This window comes from Piliocolobus tephrosceles, chromosome Y, assembly GCF_002776525.5.
Source record: "Piliocolobus tephrosceles isolate RC106 chromosome Y, ASM277652v3, whole genome shotgun sequence".
Classification (NCBI taxonomy): domain Eukaryota; kingdom Metazoa; phylum Chordata; class Mammalia; order Primates; family Cercopithecidae; genus Piliocolobus; species Piliocolobus tephrosceles.
Window position 1 is genome coordinate 7,771,122 of NC_045456.1, and position 19,869 is coordinate 7,790,990.

A 19,869-nucleotide genomic window follows, 5' to 3' on the forward strand; every position below is an offset into this window, starting at 1 on the left:
TGCTTGATGTACTGATATCTCTCCTCCACTCGTAGGAGCAGATTTTGCTAAGAACTCTACCTGCCAACCTGTCCCCTGACCCCCATGCCATATGTAATTCAATTAATGAATGGAACATGTACATGGGGGTGTGAGTGGGAGTAGAAAAATCACAATTTAGACACTGAAGGAAACCAAAACATTTTACCCCAAAATACGGCTTCTTGCTATTGTTACCAGAAAGGGGCCCCAATCCAGACCCCAAGAGAGGGTTCTTAGATCTCTTGTTAAGAAAGGGCCGGGCGCGGTGGCTCAAGCCTGTAATCCCAGCACTTTGGGAGGCCGAGACGGGCGGATCATGAGGTCAGGAGATCGAGGCCATCCAGCCCCTGAGGTCAGAACCCCGTCTCTACTAAGTATACAAAGATTAGCCGGGCGTTGTGGCGGACGCCTGTAATCCCAGCTACTTAGGAGGCTGAGGCAGGAGAATTGCTTGAACCCGGGAGGCAGAGGTTGCAGTGTGCTGAGATGGCGCTATAGCACTCCAGCCTGGGCAACAAGAGCGAAAGTTCGTTCCAAAAAAAAAAAAAAAAAAAAAAGAATTTTATGCATTTCCTAGGGCATACATGTAAAAAGCCTTCACATTTCCCCCTTTTTAAAAGAGATATTTCTCAAACTTATATGTATACAGTTCAGTAGTGTTAAGTACAATCACACTTGTTTTGCAACAGATCTCTAGAATTCTTGCAACACAAGCTCTGTAACCACTAAATACAAATTCACCCTCTCCCCTTCCCCCAACCCTTGGCAACCACCTTTCTACTTTCTATTGTATCATTTTGACTACTTTGGACACTTCACATGGAGAAATCATACAGTATTTGTTCTTTTGTGGCTGGCTTATTTCACTTGGCATAATGCCTTCAAGGTTCAACATTTGACAGCATTTCCTTCTTTTTAAAGGCTGAATAATATTCCATTGAATGTATATACCACATTTTCTTTATCCATTCATCAGTTGATGGACATTTGGGATGCTTCCAGAACCTCTTGGCTATTGTGAATAATGCTGCTATGAACATGGGTGTACAGATATCTCTTTGAGATCCCGCTTTGGTGGTAATTCTTATGGTAATTCTGTTTTCAGTTCTTTGGGAAACCCGTGTACTGTTTTCCATGACCACCATTTTACATTACCACCAACAGTGCACAAGGGTTTCAACTTCTCTGCATTCTCCCCAATACTTGTTATTTTTTTGTTCTTCTGATAGTGGCCAACATGATGGGCATGAGATGATAACTCATTGTGATTTTGATTTATATTTCCCTAATAATTAGCAATGTTGAGCATATTTTCATGTTCTTATTGGCCATTTGTATATCTTCTTTGGAGAAATGTCTGTGAAGTCCTTTGCCCATTTTAAAAAATTGAGTTATTTGGTTTTCTTGTTGTTGAGTTATAGAAGTTCCTCATATATTCTGGATTTGGGCTCCTTATAAGATATATGATTTGCAATTATTTTCTCTCATTCTAGAACTTGCCTTTTCACTTTGTTGATTGCTTCCTTTGACACACAGAAATTTTTAAGTTTGATGTAGTTCCATTTCCTTCCTAACTATCTTAAGCGTACAGTCAGTAGTGTTAAGTATATTCATCCAACCCTATCTTGCAGACCAGATGACAAACATATTAATGAAAGAACTACTACCAGTCATTGATGCAACACTGAGTCTGAACATAGGCTTAGATGCATTCGGAAACATTCCAAGATATTTATAAGCAAGAGACACGGGGGCATGAATTCCTCAGAATATGTAGAATTATCTAGATTTTAGCCTATCTGACAAGTTTCTCTCCCTATTACCATAACAAAAGTTTTTTAAAGCACTGTATAAACTGAGAGATTTAAGTTAATCACCTGCCTTGCAAAGAACCTTGACTAATGAGTAAATAAAGTTCAGACAGTTGTAAAGTGAAGACAGGACAGCTCTTTCACTGTAGAAAACATTATCATTATATACTATGTAACAGTGTGCAAACAATACAAAATAATATTATAAACCATAGGCTATTAGATTACTAGTCCTTTGAAAAATATTTCTGGAAATGTACAATGAAAGAATTCTAAGTTCTAGGCACTTTAAGCATCCTTTCTCTTCTCTTCTCTTTTTTATTAGACACGGAGTCTCACTCTGTCGCCCAGGCTAGAGCGCAGTGGTGCGATCTTGGCTCACTGCAACCACCACCTCCTGGGTTCAAGCGATTCTCCAGCCTCAGCTTCCCGAGTAGCTGGCATTACAGGTGCCCACCACCATGCCTGGCTAATTTTTTAAATTTTTAGTAGTGACAGGGTCTCATCATGTTGGCCAGGCTGGTCTCGAACTCCTGACCTCAAGTGATCTTCCCGCCTCAGCCTCCCAAAGTGCTGGATTACAGGTGTGAGCCACCGTGCCCAGCCAAGCATTTTCTTTAAAATATTCTGCATATATTTCCTATATGATCAGACCTTCAAGTAAAATATCTGATCTTTGGAAATGCAAAGGGATTTCTGGGTATAGGAAAAGTCTTATTTTCTTATAATTACAAAATATATTTTCTACATCATAAATCGATAGTAAGTAAGCGTATCATGTCCTTGTAACAACTAAACACTGGGGCAAATGTACTGATTGATAAGCCCTTAGGAAAGAATACACATTCATGTTATCAAATAAAATACATCTAAAACCATGGCCAATGTTCAGCCAGGAAGTACCAGTCTGGGCCAACAGGCTGTTTCTGAAAGGCCTGAGTTCTGGTCAGTGTCTGTGCCTTACTTTTGATTATAATCCCTACGTATAGTGCTATAGAACCACTAATGGATAAACATAAAAAAGATAGCTCAAAAATGTCAGACATAAAAAGATATTACAAGCCGGGCCAGGTGGCCAGCACCTGTAGCCCCAGCTACTCCAGAGGCTAAGGCAGGAGGACTGCTTGAGCCTAGGAGTTCAAGGCTGCAGTGAGCTCTCACTGGGCCACTGCACTCTAGCCTGGGCAACAGAGCAAGACCTAGAGTCTCTTAAAGAAAAAAAAAAGGCATTACAATTACCAACAGGTAGCTGCAAGAGAAACTTGTGTCTCTTAGCCGGTACCATATCGCTTTCCTCAAAGACTGATGAAGCACTCTCATGCTAAGAAATGCTCATCTGTAAATATTATCAAATGCAGGCACTTAGAATAGTCTAGTTAACAATTTTTAGTAAGCTAGTATATATTATAGCAAAAGCAAAATACTGCCTAGATATGAACGTTTTAGGGGGTTGCTTGGCTGGTTGCCGGCTTGGGTTTCGCTTGTACATTCAGCACATAATCATGCCGGAAGGATGAACGGACAGTGCGATTCATCAGTGGCTGAAGAGGGCGGAAGTTGTCCACCATTCTTTTCTCCTTCTCCCCTTCAGAAGTGAAAAGCAGGGTTCGAAATTGCTCAAGCTAGAAATAGAAACAGAAAGCGTAAATAATTTCAATAGAAAACTTGCTTTACCGCGTGAATAAATTACTTTCATTTTTACAATTCTGAGCATTCCTTGCAAATTAGATACAGAAGGAGAAGTTATTTCTGGGTAAGAATGCCTTCACCACCTGACAGGGAATAAAATGCCCAGTGGTGGTGGTGATCCTGATGGTGGTCCTGTGGGGAGGAGAGCAGCAGGAGGTGGTGAAACCAGGAGGGCACTTGGGATCCAAAGACTTGGGGCAAAGGCCCTGTCCCCACATATTATCTATTTACCAAGGATGATGAGTTAATTCATCTCTTTCATTCTCAAGAACCTCCTCTTTAAATAAGCAAAAGAGCCAGCTTACAGAATGAGAAAGGAAAGGTCTGATGCATATACTAACACCACCAAAAAAAGTGGGTTTATAAAACAATTTCACTGAATCATTAACATAAAATAAGTATTACTGATTGCTCACTGCACCTGGGTATTGTGGGCAAAGCAATGCATATTGATGTCTTTATTTTTTCCTTTCCTTTTTTTGGTTTTTGTTTAAGACAAAGTCTTACTCTGTCACCCAGGCTAGAGTGCAGTGGTGTGATCATGGTTCACGGCAGGCTCAACCTCTGGGACTCAGGTGATCTCCCACCTCAGCCTCCCAACTAGCTGGGATTATACGCACATGCCGCCACACCCAGCTAATTTTTAAATTTTTTGTAGAGACAGGGTCTCTCTATGTTGCCCAGGCTGGTCTTGAACTCCTGGCCTCAAGTGATCCTCCCACCTAGGTCTCCCAAAGTGCTGGGATTACAGGTGTGAGCTACCACACCAGGCTGCATGTAGGTGTCTTAACTGGAGACAGGATTCTCTTTGCTGGTGCCGTCCAACAGAACTTTCTGCAATGACGGAAATGTTCTCTGCATGGTCCATTATGGTAGTCACAAGCCACATATGGCTACTGGGCACTTGAAATGTGGCCAGTGTAACTGAGGAACTGAATTTTACTTTTAATGTACTTATATTTAAATGTAAATGGTTACATGTGTCCAGTGGTTACAATATTAGACAATATAGCTCAATGCAAAAGGAGCAACCCAGAATATCCACGGCTTGTTCTCTGATGTAGCAGCAGTATCGACCAGTAGCCCCTTGGTTTCAGACCCAATGGTTTTTTTTTTTTTTTTTTGAGACGGAGTCTCGCTCTGTCGCCCAGACTGGAGTGCAGTGGCCAGATCTCAGCTCACTGCAACCTCTGCCTCCTGGGTTCAGGCCATTCTTCTGCCTCAGCCTTCCGAGTAGCTGGGACTACAGGCGCCCGCCACCGCGCCCGGCTAGTTTTTTGTAATTTTTAGTAGAGATGGGGTTTCACCGTGTTAGCCAGGATGGTCTTGATCTCCTGACCTCGTGATCCGCCCGTCCGGCCTCCCAAAGTGCTGGGATTACAGGCTTGAGCCACCGCGCCCGGCCCAGACCCAATTGTGTTATGAAATACTTTACTTAGGCTGGGCGTGGTGGCCTACAACTGTAATCCCGGCACTTTGGGAGGCCAAGGCGGGCGGATCACCTGAGGTCAGAAGTTCAAGACCAGCCTGACCAACATGGTGAAACCCTGTCTCTACTAAAATTATAAAATTAGCCAGTCGTGGTGGCGCATGCCTATAATCCCAGCTACTGAGCCCAGGAGGCCGAGGTTGCAGTGAGCTGAGATCACGCCACTGGACTCCCACCTGGGCAAAAAGAGCCACCAAACTCCATGTCAAAAAAAAAAAAGGAAATGTTTTACTTCAGGCCAGCAGGAAAATCCATTCACATTCCCCTCATTCAAACTGAGAAGACAGCCTGGGGCACAGTAGACAAGCAAGTGAAGAGTCATTTGCAACAAAGGCTTCAGGGCAAATAGAGCTGAAGAGGCAGAACTAGGACTGAAAACAAGCAATGGACGTATCACACAGCGGCAAATCACACAAAAGCCCTCACTAATTAGGAAGCTGTACAAGTAGTTAATGTTTCTCTTTATTCAGCTAATTGCAGAAGATTAGAAATAGTCTAAGTATCAAAGATAAGTGACATTTATCTATGAAATGAACTAGTATACAGTCCTTAAAAATACCGAAGATGTTCATTATCTATAAAATGTTCCATGCGGCCGCGTGCGGTGGCTCACGCCTGTAATCCCAGCACTTTGGGAGGCCGAGGCGGGTGGATCACGAGGTCACGAGTTTCAGACCAGCCTGGCCAACATAGTGAAACCCCATCTCTACTAAAAACACAAAAAATTAGCTGGGCGTGGTGGTGGGCGCCTGTAATCCCAGCTACTCGGGAGGCTGAGGCAGGAGAATTGCTTGAACCCGGGAGGCAGAGGTTGCAGTGAGCCGAGATCACGTCACTACACTCCAGCCCGGGCAACAGCTAGAGATTGTCTTTAAAAAAAAAAAAATGTTCCAGGCATCACTGAGTGAAAAGAGCAGCAAAATGGTATGCACAGAATGATTCCATTTTCATACAAAAATTGTGTATATTTATATAGATAAAAGACCAGAAGGACTTACGTGCATCTGGATAGACAAGAGACCAGAAGGATTTCCCCAAACAATGATAGTGGTAAAATTATAGGCAACTAGGATAATATTATAGAGGACAGCTAGCATTGTTTTCCTTACTAAATTTTCAGTGTTACCATAAGTTTTATATTAAATTACATTCTGGAAGTAGCCAATACAGTTAGACCAGAAAATACAAAATAAAATTTTAAATTATATAATTGAAAAATAAATTTTAAAATTTTGTTGAAATTGTATTTACAAAGTCCTCACATGGGCCACTGACCCTCTGATGTATCTACTTTGTTTTTCAATGTTATGTCCATTTGTTTTTCTAGAAGGAAAATAAGTCGAGGAAATATGTCAATTTTTTAATCCAAAGAATAGAAACAGACTAAATGTACAGGCCACAAAGCCTATACATTTGCAGGCATAAAAGGATTTTCCTATGCTTATCCTAGTACTTTTATGGTGGTATATATCTGGAATGTATTCTTGTGTAAGGTCTGAATGGTGGATCCAATTTTTTCCCCCAAATGCCTGCTCAACTGTTCCTCAACAGCATTTACCAAATACTCTATCTTTCCTGCCAACTGAGTTGAGATGCTATATTTATCATAAAATAAATTCTCATATGTATTTGGACATATTTCTGAAATTATTATTTTCTTCCTGTGATGGTTAACTTTATGTGTCAACTTGATTGGGCCATGGGATGCAGAGACAGGTTAAATACTATGCCTACGTATGTCTATGAAGGTGTTTCTGGAGGAGATTAGGATTTGAATTGGTGGACTGAGTAAAGAGAATGGCCCTCCCCAAAGTGGATGGGAATCATCCAATAAATTGAGGGTCTGAATAGAACAAAAAGGCAGAGGAAGGTTGAATTTGCTCTGGTTGCTTGAGCTAGAACATCAATTGTCTCCTCTCTTCGGAGCTCCTGGTTCTCAGGCTTTCAGACCAAGATAGAAATCTACATTATCAGCTCTCCAGCTCTCAGGCCTTTGAACTACACCACTGTCTTTCCTGGGTCTCCAGCTTGCAGATGGCAGATTGTAAGACTTCTTAGTCTCCACAATCACATGGCCAATACCTTATGATAAAACTTTATCTATCTTTTTCTTTATTTATCTTTATAGGGTTATAGAGTTAAGGTTATTTAACCTTTATAGGGTTATTTATCTAACTTTATCAACTTCGTCTTTCTTAACTTTTTTTAATCTTTATCTATATCTGGTATGGTTTGGCCCTGTGTCCCTACCCAAATCCCACTTTCAATTGTAATCCCCCGTGTCAGGGGAGGGGATCATGGAGGTGGATTTCCTCCTCACTGTTCTCATGATAGTGAAAGAGTTCTCACGAGATCTGATGGTTTAGAAGTCTGTGGCACTTCCTCCATCTCTCTCTCTCTCTCCTGCCACCACGTGAAGAAGGTCCTTGCTTCCCTTTTGCCTTCTGCCATGATTTTAAGTTTCCTGAGGCCTCCCAGTCATGCTTCCTGTTAAGCCTGTGGAACTGTGAGTCAATTAAACATCCTTTCTTCATAAATTACCCAGTCTCAGGTAGTTCTTTATAGCGGTGTGAAAATGGACTAATACAATATCTATCCTATTGGTTCTGTTTCTCTGGAGAATGCTAATATACTTCCCTCGATTGATCTATTTATCCATGTGCCAGTAACATGCTATTTAATTATTGAGGCTTTATAACCTTGTGAGTCTAATTATCCCGTATTTTTCTAGAATTTTTCCTGGTTATTTATGTGTTTGTCTTTATGCATGAGTTTAGAAATAGCATATCGATTTAAAAATCCTATTGGCATATTTATTGGGAACACATTAAATTTATGGTGAATAAACAAGTCATGGAGAATGACAGGTTGTAATTTATGACAAAAAAGGTGTCTTTATGTCTTTTGATCCTATAATGTGTTAACTTTATTAATTCCAGTCTTCTTTTGTATCCTCCAGGAACATTTTAAGTTTTCTTATTAACGTTCCTTGTTAAAATTCTTCCAAAGTATTTTATATTTTTGTTTCCATTATAAATAGGGGCCCTTCTTACATTATATCTTTATATCATATCTTTTAGCTGATTGTGATTTATGTATGTCAAATGTATTGATTTCTAGAAATTAATATTGTATTCCACTGATTACCAAATTATCTCTGATTTTTGTAGTAGTTTTTTATTGTTTCTCTAATTTATTTTTTATTTTCCGGTCTAACTGCACTGGCTACTTCCAGAATGAATAACTTAATATAAAACTTAATACAGTAACAATCCTTTCCATTGAAAACCTACTATTTGCTTTTGAACTGAGATCAATCTCTTTTATCAAGATAGGGAAGTCTCTATTCAGCTCTGTTTTATTAAAAATTTTCAAAAACGGAATGGTGATCTTTACAAATGTCTTTTTAACTTCCCTGGAAATGATAATATGATTTTTCTATTTAGATCCACTGATAGAATGAATTATATTAACATCATTCTTAACAATGTACCATTCTCATATTACTGGAGTAAAAGCTACTTGGACAAAGTGTATATTTCTTCTGATGAATCTGCTGGATTCTGTTTCTAATACTTTCTTTTTAGCTTTTTTTTTCTTTTATATTCTTTAGAGGGGGTTCCAATCTTTGGTGAGTGTTGGTATCAGTTATGCTGGCTTCATAAAAAGAATTTGGAAGCTTTTTCTCTTATGAAAATGCTTTGTAATCAATAAAAATCCCATAAAACAAGTATGAGTAAATATTATTGTAGTTTAGTTATATTATACATTATACAGGATTTTGAGTGTTTGCATAGTAACTACTACCTAGGCTTAGTTTCTAAGGGAAAAATAGAACCCAAGTTCAAAAAACGGACTTACATTACAGTTTCTGGACAAACACTGTTGAATTCTATATTTATTCTGAGATTCTATAGTAGAATTCCCTTAAGGATTTTAAAGACTTTTGAACACATTCATTTCCAGCCTTCATTCTTTCCTTTAAAAGGGTCTTGATTTTGTAGAGTTTAATATTTATATATAAAATACACAAGGCATAAGAAGACATATGTAATTGTCAAATATAGATGTAAAAAGCTTATGTTCTGTATTTTAACTCTTCTCTCTAGTTAATTTGAAACATCCCCAAATTCATGTCCAAACTGAGACAAGACGTTGGTACACTTCAATAGAAATGTATAAGCATTACAAGATGTTAAAACTGATGTTAAAACAGTCTGAGCCCAGCCCTGTTTTAAATGGGCAGACAAGGATTTCTTTAGATTGAAATTGTGGAGAGAACGTACCTGATCATGATCAACCTCTACTGGTTGCTTCTTAATGATCCAGGTGACAGACTCGGAGAGGGGTGGGGTGGTCAGAGACCCTGAGTAGGTCCAGTAATCTGGGCAGGTGGGCATCAGGCAGGAAGGGTCAAATGACCCAAATTCCACAAGGGTGTCCTGGCCAAGAGAAGAGATAACTGAGTCATTATTTAATGGTGAAAACCACTCAGGCATCGGACAACGAGGTGATGGTCCTCAGGGAGTATGTGGAGATGAGCAGTGGTCCAGAGGAGCTCCGGGCCTTTCTGGGCAGCTACCTGAAGAATCGCTGCTTAGGATGGAATCATGCCCAGCCTTTGTTTCTGCAATTAACTGTGTATTTTTTATATTCCGCAGTAGGAAAACAACCAAAACCATTTGATCTGTCAATTTTAGTGAGGCTCCAGCAGGCAGTCTCCTCTGAGTTTTGTTGAGAGGTTTCAGACAGCGGCCATTGCATTTATAAAGAAGGAGGCTTTGCATTTTCAAGAGAGGCTAACTGAGACTTGTCCTTTTAGGAAGAAATGCAGATGAGGAGGAGCCAGAAACCTGGACTAAAAGGAAAGAGAGGGAAAAAGAGGAAAATGGAGAGGAGAGGAGAGGGAAAGAGGTAGGGACCAGAAGGAGAGAGTGGGGGATGGGGGGAGATAATATATGGGCTTCCAGAGAGGAAAGGACAGGGAAAGAGGTGGGGACCAGAGGGATACAGTGGGGGATGAGAGGGAGAAGGAGAGAATATATGGGCCTCCACAGAGCAGCCCTTTGAGATTCTGAATATTGAAGAATTACTATTGGGGGGCTGGACAAAGGCATCCGACCTGAAGGATGTGGGTCATTGTTCTTTCCAGCTGGACAAGGCAAGTTTCTGTAGAACTGCTCTCTGCTCCCTGCCTGTGCGATGGCAGCTACAGAAAAGAAGGCTGCTCTGGGTGTGTTCGCAAGGACTTAGAAGGAGCCAGTGTCAGGAACAGAGGAGGGGACAGCAATATGTTCCTGAGTCCCCAAGTCCTCAGCGGCACCGCGGCAAAACCAAAAAGCTCACTGCCTACCCACAGAATCATGACTTCTGTCCCCTGGGATCATAAATGGCAGTTTTCTTCTAAGGCTGAATACAGTTCACCTAATTAAACTTCCCAATTCAAAGTGCCTTGATAATGTCTCCACTCTGAGATTGAAACATAAAAGTACATTTCAAGTAATTATGGAAAACAAATAGTACCTTATGCTTAATTGACGGCAAAGTATCCACTAATTTCTGTAGCTCTTTATGATGTTTGCCTAGCTAAAGAACAACAAATAAGAAAATATTACAAACAATGGACATCTCACTGTAGAAACTGTAACAGAATGTGAATTAAAATTAACTGGTGATTACATAAAAACAAACTGCATGACTGAAATTACACTTAAACTTGTAGTTTATAATTTTATAAACATTACTGAATTAAATTAGAGAACACATGAGCAGGCTGTTTGCTGACAAGGTCAGCATGCCTGCAGAGAAAGGTGCCCCCTGCTTCATTTAAGTGTAAGTTCTTAAATTGGAATTAAAATTAAATAAAATGAAAAATGGTTCCACAATTGCAGTAGACACATTTCAAGTGCTCAATTGCCACATGTGGCTTGTGACCACTCTATTGGGCTATGCATTTTTATACCATTCAAAATATATTCTTTTTTTGGTGGTGCAGGGGATGGAGTCTCTCTCTGTTGCCCAGGCCAGAGTGCAGTGGCACAATCTTGGCTTACTGCAGCCTCCACCTCCCAGGCTCAAGCGATCCTCCTGCCTCAGCCTCCCGAGTAGCTGGGATTATAGGTGCACACCACCATGCCCAGCTAATTTTTGTATTTTTAGTAGAAATAGAATTTCCCCATGGAAACCAGGCTGGTCTCGAACTCTTGACCTCAAGTGATCTGCCTGCCTCAGCCTCCCAAAGTGCTGGGATTACAGGCATAAGCCACTGTGCGTGGGCCTAAAATATATTCTTAACAATCCTGTATTTCTTTTTTTTTTGGGACGGAGTCTCACTCTGTCACCAGGCTGGAGTGCAGTGGTGCAATCTCAGCTCACTGCAACCTCCGTCTCCCAGGTTCAAGTGATTCTCCTTGCCTCAGCCTCCCAAGTAGCTGGGATTACAGGCGTCCACCACCACGCCTGGCTAATTTTTTTGTATTTTTAGTAGAGATGGGTTTTCACTATGTTGGCCAGGCTGGTCTTGAACTCCTGACCTCGTGATCCACCTGCCTTGGCCTCCCAAAGTGCTGGGATTACAGGCGTGAGCTGCCATGCCTGGCCGTATAATCCTGTATTTCAAACACTATTTATCTTACCAATGTATGGATCCCAATATTCTTAAAGTAAATAACAATATTATAATGTTCTATCTTTCCATTCTAGAATACAACACATCATTTAAAGTTGGTGAAATTTTTTACCTTTAAAAATACTCCTATCACGGCCAAACCATTTTCTTCCAGTGCTGCGTCCTCAAAGTTTTCAAATTTGACTGCATTCCAATGCACTAAGTGCAGCTGAAACACCATGGAAAGAGGGTTAACACATGACTACACAGAATCTCTCCAGAATAAACCCACAGCCTCAGTCAACCTATGACATTTAAACATGTTTCCTCACCCAAAGTAAAGCCACTAAGAAAACCATATGACAACATGGTGCAAGATGAGATAGAAACAAAGATCAGGGAGAAATTTAGGCAAGAGCAGCAATTAATATTATTTTAGAATGAAGGGATTTATTTGGGAGAAAAATAGAAAATTCACATAACAAAGTGACACTTCAGTGAGCAATCAACATCTGTCCAGTCCCATCTTGATTTGCATGAAATACCAATATTCAAAATCCACTTGCATCTACAGGAGAGACGATGTTTATATTGAGAGAAATAGATCCTCCATATGGAAATTACACAGGAGTTAAAGACAAATTTTTCTTCAAGGAATAACCATTTAAAATATGCTTTTAGGCTGGGTGTGGTGGCTCACACCTGTAATCTCAGCATTTTGGGAGGCCAAGGTGGGAGAATCACTTGAATCCAGGAGTTTGAGACCAGCCTGGACAACATAGTGAAACCCTGTCTCTACCAAAAAATTTAAAAATTAGCAGGGCAGGCCGGGCGCGGTGGCTCACGCCTGTAATCCCAGCACTTTGGGAGGCCGAGACGGGTAGATTACGAGGTCAGGAAATCGAGACCAGCCTGGCTAACACGGTGAAACCCTGTGTCTACTAAAAATACAAAAAATTAGCCGGGCACGGTGGCGGGCGCCTGTAGTTCCAGCTACTCGGGAGGCTGAGGCAGGAGAATGGCGTGAACCTGGGAGGCGGAGCTTGCAGTGAGCTGAGATTATGCCACTGCACTCCAGCCTGGGCAACACAGCGAGACTCCGTCTCAAAAAAAAAAAAAAAAAATTAGCAGGGCATAGTGGTGTGCGCCTGTTGTCTGAGGTGGGAGGATTGCTTAAGGCCGAGGCTGCAGTGAACCATGCACTCCAGCCTGGGTGACAGAGTGAGACCCTGTCTCACAAAACAAAATAAAATGAAACAAATATAAAATAAATTTTTAAATGTGCTTTTATTTTTTACATAACATTTACAACTGAATTAGGAAAAAAGTTGTAAGAAGAAATTCTATTGCCTTAAAATCTCCCTTTATTTTCCTACAAATTATTCCTCATCCACCAGTTATGAATGCATTATCACCCAGCCTCCCAAGTGAGACACCACAAAATCATGGTTAACTTTGCCTTCTCCTATCCTGAAGAGAACCCCACCTCCAAGTCCTGTTGCTGTAATTTCAGAAACGCTTGATAAATCTTGCTCTTTTTCTCTATTTCTATTGCCACAGCCTTCATTTAGGTTCCCACCACTGCAAACTTGCATTAATTCGACCTGCGGCTCCACAATGTTCCCTGGGTTATTACTTTGGGCTACTATTTGAGTCCACCTTCGAATTCCAGAAGAATTCAGTTTCAGGATCTTAAGGTTCATTTCAACTATATTATTTGAGATGAGAGAAGTTAACATGTTTACATGTCTTAGCTGAGAATGATCAAAACTGCCTGAGAAAGCTATTTAGCATTTATAGGAATCACCTGATTCTTTCTGATAATTTCTTACAACTAAAAGTTCAGAATTATCCCCACTTCTCTACAGTTGTCACTGTTCCTGACCTTCTCAACATACCTCTGCTGGGAAGCATTTGCTGTCCACGGTGTGCTCAGAACCCCAGGCATCGATGGCCCCCCAGTGAAAATGGAACTGCTTCAATCGGTAGTTGTGTTCCAGGGGTCCTCCCTTGATCACTAAAATGGCACATCCAACAATTCAGGGAAGAGTTATTTGTGCAGTGGGGAAATGTGGGTGAAAGGCCAAGTCTCCAGTGGACCCTCCATGTGAACTGTCTTAAATGGATTACACTGAATTATATACAAGTGATTATAAATTTGATTTTCATGAAGTCAATGCACGTATAAGGACAAGACCAAATAACATCAAGATTTAACTACATAACAAGCTACAAACAATTGTTAAAGGCCAATTCTTGACTTAATTTTATATCCTATATTATTGTGTCCAGTTTTCTTTTGTGTGCAATAAAATGCAAATTTCTCTCAGCATATTTATCCAACATGACTTTATAATACTGAAATATGGGGATAAAGGGATCCTTCTTTTTTTATGCACGGACACTTTGCTTTTCAATTTTTGAAGATACTAGTGTTGCCTTCCCTTTCATTGAAATGGAATAGGAAATTTGCAAGTCAAAAACGATCTCCTGGGAGATGTTGGTCAAAAGGTACAAAGCTTCAGTTAGGAAGAATATGTTTTCAAGATTTATTGCACAGCATGGTGACCACACTTGATAATAATGTATTGCACATTTCAAAATTACTAAAAGAGTAACAGTAGATTTTCTCACTACAAAAAAAAATGGTAAGCACGTGAGGTGATGAATATTTTCATTGCTTGATATAATCTCATTCCACCATGCATACATATATCAAAAGATTACATTGTACCTGGTAAATATATACAAATATGTCAACTGAAAAAACACACTGGCCGGGCCTGGTGGCTCACACCTGTAATCCCAGCACTTTGGGAGGCTGAGGTGGGTGGCTCATCTGAAGTCAGGAATTTGAGACCAGCCTGGCCAACATGGTGAAACCCCATCTCTACTAAAAATACAAAAAATAAAATTAGCTGGGCATGGTGGCCCATGCCTGTAGTCCAGCTACTCAGGTGGCTGAGGCACAAGAATCACTTGAACCCAGGAGGTGGAGGTTGCGATGAGCCAAGATCGTGCCACTGCACTCCAGCCTGAGTGACAGACCGAGACTCTGTCTCAAACACACACACACACACACACACACACACACACACACACACACACATTATTACCAATATATTATAGGCAAAATATTGACAAGTGGCTTTTTGTTTTGTTTTGTTTTTTTTTGAAACGGGGTCTTACTCTGTCGCCCAGGCTGGAGTGCAGTGACACAATGTCAGTTCACTGCAACCTCTTCCTCCTGGGCTCAAGCCATTCTCCTACCTCAGTCTCCTGAGTAGCTGGGACTACAGGCGTGCACCACCGTGCCAGGCTAATTTTTTTTTTTTTTTTTGTAGAGACGGTGTTTTGCCATGTTGCCCAGGCTTGTCTCGAACTCCTAAGCTCAAGGGATCCACCCATCTCAGCCTCCCAAAGTGCTGGGATTACAGGCGGTTGCGTCACTGCGCCTGGTCCAGATAAGACGTTTTTGCTCATGCCTGTAATCCCAGCACCTTGGGAGGCGGAGGCGGAGGCGGGCGGATCACCAGGTCAGGAAATCAAGACCATTCTGGCTAACACGGTGAAACCCCATCTCTACCAAAAATACAAAAAAATTAGCTGGGCATGGTGACAGGTGCCTGTAGTCCCAGCTACTCTGGAGGCTTAGGCAGGAGAATCGCTTGAACCCAGGAGGCGGAGCTTGCAGTGAGCCGAGATCGCGCCACTGCACTCCAGCCTGGGCGACAGAGCAAGACTCTTTCTAAAAAAATAAAAAATAAAAAAATAGAAAAGAAAAGGAAAGGAAAGAAGAGAGAGAGAAAAATCGACTGTCAAGCAGCTGTCAGGCTAGTTAATTGGGAAGTCACTGGTAACCTCAGCAAGATTAAAGTAAAAAGGTGGGGTTGGGTGGGGCAGATGAATGCAGGAAAGAAGGAAATATAGTCATCAAGAAATGGGGCAGGCCTAGCAGTGGCTCACACCTATAATCCTAGCACTCTGGGAGGCCAAGGTGGGAGGATCACTTGAGGCCAGGAGTTTGAGAGCAGCCTGAAAAACATAGTGAGACCCAGTCTCTACAGAAAAAAAAGAAAGAAACAAAGAAATGGGGCAGGTAGACAGAAGATAGTGAATTGGAAAGCAGAGCAGTCATAACACATATCAAATAAATATATACTTATATATTTGAGGTTGTTGATATTTTATTCTTTTATTTTTTCATTTTTTTGAGACGGAGTCTCACTCTGTTGCACAGGCTGAAGTGCGGTGGCACAATCTCGCCTCACTGCAACCTCCAACTCCCAGGTTCAAGCGATTCTCCTGCCTCAGCCTCCCTGAGAAGCTGGAATTACAGACGTGTGCCACCATGCCCGACTGATTTTTGTATTTTGGTAGAGAAGGGGTTTCACCATGTTGGCCATGCTGGTTTTGAACTCCTGACCTCAAGCGATCCACCCACCTCGGCCTCCCAAAGCACTGGGATTACAGGCATGAGCCACCATGCTTGGCCTGATATTTTATTCTTTCCATGCTCTGAGAAAGGATTAAACTTGTAAAAAATTACATGACAAATATAAAACATTCAGCAGAGAGTCTGGCTGGTAGTAAGCAATCTGTAATATTCACTCCCTTCTTTTGCTTTTCTTTTCTTTTCTTTCTTTTTTTTTTTTTTGAGACGGAGTCTTGCTCTGCCACCCAGGCTGGAGTGCAGTGGCCGGATCTCAGCTCACTACAAGCTCCGCCTCCCAGGTTAACGCCATTCTCCTGCCTCAGCCTTCCCAGTAGCTGGGACTACAGGCGCCCGCCTCGTCGACCGGCTAGTTTTTTGTATTTTTAAGTAGAGACAGGGTTTCACCGTATTAGCCAGGATGGTCTCGATCTCCTGACCTCGTGATCCACCCGTCTCGGCCTCCCAAAGTGCTGGGATTACAGGCTTGAGCCACCGCGCCCGGCCTCCTTTTGCTTTTCAATGTGAAAGAGAAGGAGCTGACAGAGAAAGGGATGGTGAAGAGAAAGGAAATACACAGAACCCATACAGATAAAAGCAAATGCAGGAAATGGACAGGAGGAATGCTTCTGGGATGATGGAAATGTTTTAAAATTAGATTATAGTGATGGTTGCACAACTCTTGTAAATTTCCTTTAAAAATCATTCAACTGTATGTGTGTTTTAAACTGCGTACATGTGTTTTAAACTGTGTACGTGTGTTTTAAACTGTGTACATGTGTTTTAAAGTAAATGTAGGACCAAAACAGGGAAGGAGAACTTAAAATGTTTGTGAAAGCATTCTTACTAGGTTCACTGGCACTGCCCCAAAGGAGTGTAAAGTCAGGGAAGCAGGATGAAGCAGGATGGAGCAGGAAGCACCCTGAGGAGGAGAACAAAGGCACTCACCTCCCCATCTCTTTAATGCCTATTGACAGTGCCAATAAGAGAGATTCCAGAGGAATTTCTGGACATGATAATTGACAGGGATCATCCGGGGATAATTTAGTGCCCTTCCCCACAGTATTTCGACTCTCTTATATGCACTCATTCAAATCAGTTAACAGTATCCTACTCAGGGGAACCAAATACTAAATAACGCCCAGCGGAGGACTGCGGTATGAGATGTTCACATACCTTCTCTTATAATCCTATTAAGGTAGGTCATGTTGTTCTCTTTTTCATTCCAGAGTTTAGTAATTTGAGTCTTCTGTCTTTTATTTTTCTCTTGGTCTCCCCCAGTTAAAAGTTTGTCAACTCTGTTGATCTTCCCAAAGAACCAACTTTTGATTTCATTGATCTCTGCTCGTTCTTTATTATGTTCTTCTCTCTACTTGCTTTTGGGTTTAGTTTGTTCTTCTTTTTCTAGTTTCTTAAGGTGGAAAGCTGAGATACTGACTTGAGAAAGTTCTTCTCTATTATAGGCATTTTCATCTATAAATTTCCCTCTAAGCACTGCTTTAGCTGCATCCCAAAAGGACTGGTATGATGCTTTTGTCACATACCTTCCCCAGCTCCTTTTCTTTATTCCAATCCTCATAAAGCACACTGTGGCAGCATTTCTTAGGGTTTTTTCTTTGAAATTTATAGACATCGATATTTATTAGGTTTTTACTTTTCTAGAATTGTTTCTTGCCTTTCTTTGTTTCTAGAATGTCTTTGCTTTCTTTCACTTTTTATTTTTTATGTTCATTCACTCTTTTTTCCTCTTTGCATGCTATTGATTTGCAACAACATGGAGAAATAGCAACGAAGAATAAGCAGGAAATAAGAGGCAGTCACTGAAAGGTGGAAAAAGAGAGAGAGAGAGAGAGAAAGTTAGGTAATTACTAACTTTCTATTAGTATTTGATGCTATCTTAAAGAAAATAATTATTAAAGCATAATTTAAAAGGGCTATCAGTTTTAGTTCTTTCTAACCAAACAAGAAAAAAATTAGCAAACTCTCTACAATTTTTCTTGCATATTTTGTAAGTGTGTGATTGACACACCTAGGGAAGACATGGTCAAGGGGTGAATTAGTCGGTTGGGTTTGTAGGTATCTAAAAAGAAGCTATTATGGGCCGGGCGTGGTGGCTCAAGCCTGTAATCCCAGCACTTTGGGAGGCCGAGACGGGCGGATCACGAGGTCAGGAGATCGAGACCATCCTGGCTAACACAGTGAAACCCCGTCTCTACTAAAAAATACAAAAAACTAGCCGGGCGAGGTGGCGGGCACCTGTAGTCCCAGCTACTCGGGAGGCTGAGGCAGGAGAATGGCGTAAACCTGGGAGGCGGAGCTTGCAGTGAGCTGAGATCCAGCCACTGCACTCCAGCCCGGGCGACAGAGCGAGACTCCGTCTGAAAAAAAAAAAAAAAAAAAGAAGCTATTATGACGAAAACGTGGATGACTTGTTTTCCATCTCAGATTACTCATGCAAATGGGTAGATAAGAATTCTCGAGGCCTAGATCCATGGCTCACACCTGTAATACAAGCACTTTGGGAGGCCGAGGTGGGAGGATCACTTGATCTCAGGAATCCAAGACCAGTCTGGGCAACACAGTGAAACCCCAACTCTACAAAAAATACAAAAATTAGCCGAGGCCAGGCGCAGTGGCTCACGCCCATAATCTCAGCACTTTGGGAGGCCAAGATGGGCAGATCACTTGAGGTCAGGAGTTTGAGACCGGCCTGGACAACATGGTGAAACCCGTCTCTACTAAAATACAAAAATTAGCCAGGCATGATGGCATGTGCCTGTAATCCCAGCTACTCAGGAGGCTGAGGTGGGAGAATTGCTTAAACCCAGGAGGTGAAGGTGGCAGTGAGCCAAGATCACACCACTGCACTCCAGCCTGGGCGACACAGTCAGACACCATTTCAAGAAAAAAAAAAAGGCCAGGTGCGGTGGCTCACGCTTATAATCCCAGCACTTTGGGAGACCAGGGGGGGTGGATCACCTGAGGTCAGGAGTTCGAGACCAGCCTGGCCAACATGGTGAAACCCTGTCTCTACTACAAATACCAAAAATTAGCAGAGTGTAGTGGCAGGCGCCTGTAATCCCAGCTACTCAGGAGGCTGAGGTGGGAGAATCACTTGAACCCGGGAGGCAGAGGTTGCAGTGAGCTGAGATCACGCCACTGCACTCCAGCCTGGGCAACAAGAGCAAAACTCCGTCTCAAAAACAAAAACAAAAACAAACAAACAAACAAAAAAATTAGCCAAGCGTGGTGGCACATGTAGTCCACGCTTGTAGTCCCAGCTACTCAGGAGACTGAGGTGGGAGGATTGCTCGAGTCCAGGAGGTTGAGGCTGCAGTGAGCTGCGATCATGCCACTGCACACCAGCCTGGGCAACAGAGCGAGACCCTGTCTCAAAAAAAAAAAAGAATTCTAGAATCTGTTGTTCAAAAGAAAAAGAGAGGACTAAAAAGTAAAACAGCTATTTGTTCTAAAAGTTCTTGAGCTCAAGTCACTTGGTTAAGAAACTCATTAAGCAACTTTCTAAGACTTCCAACTCAACGAAGCAATGATTTATTGGCAACAGAGAGTCCCTATACTGTCAAGGGCTTTAGAAAGCTGACCAATACCAAGGATCCACAGAAGAAAGCAGGCTGCTAGGGCCCTAGATGGGGTTGAGAATTCAAAAGGATTGCTATGCATGCAGAGTAAATGGATGAGAGTTGGTATCCTGTAGACTGGGTCTGCCCATTAGTTTACATCTGGCAGGGATAATGGTAGAGCCCCAAGGGGACAAGTAGAGCTCACCAGAGTGCCAGATAGTCATCCAAAACACAGGAAT

General features: G+C 41.7%; 1 protein-coding gene across 2 annotated transcripts in view; it reads right to left on the reverse strand.

Annotated features, from left to right (window-relative positions):
* Window positions 1-675: 675 nt before the first annotated feature.
* Window positions 676-19,869, reverse strand: part of CA5B (carbonic anhydrase 5B) — a 69,826-nt gene continuing 50,632 nt past the window's right edge. For both annotated transcript variants that reach the window (XM_026449809.1, XM_023199056.1), the window contains 5 exons: window positions 13,516-13,634; window positions 11,751-11,846; window positions 10,534-10,596; window positions 9,297-9,452; window positions 676-3,454 (listed from right to left, as the gene is read on the reverse strand). In XM_026449809.1, the coding sequence (XP_026305594.1) occupies window positions 3,275-3,454; window positions 9,297-9,452; window positions 10,534-10,596; window positions 11,751-11,846; window positions 13,516-13,634 (614 nt within the window). In that variant the 3' untranslated portion in view covers window positions 676-3,274. The remainder of the gene's footprint in view (window positions 3,455-9,296; window positions 9,453-10,533; window positions 10,597-11,750; window positions 11,847-13,515; window positions 13,635-19,869) is intronic.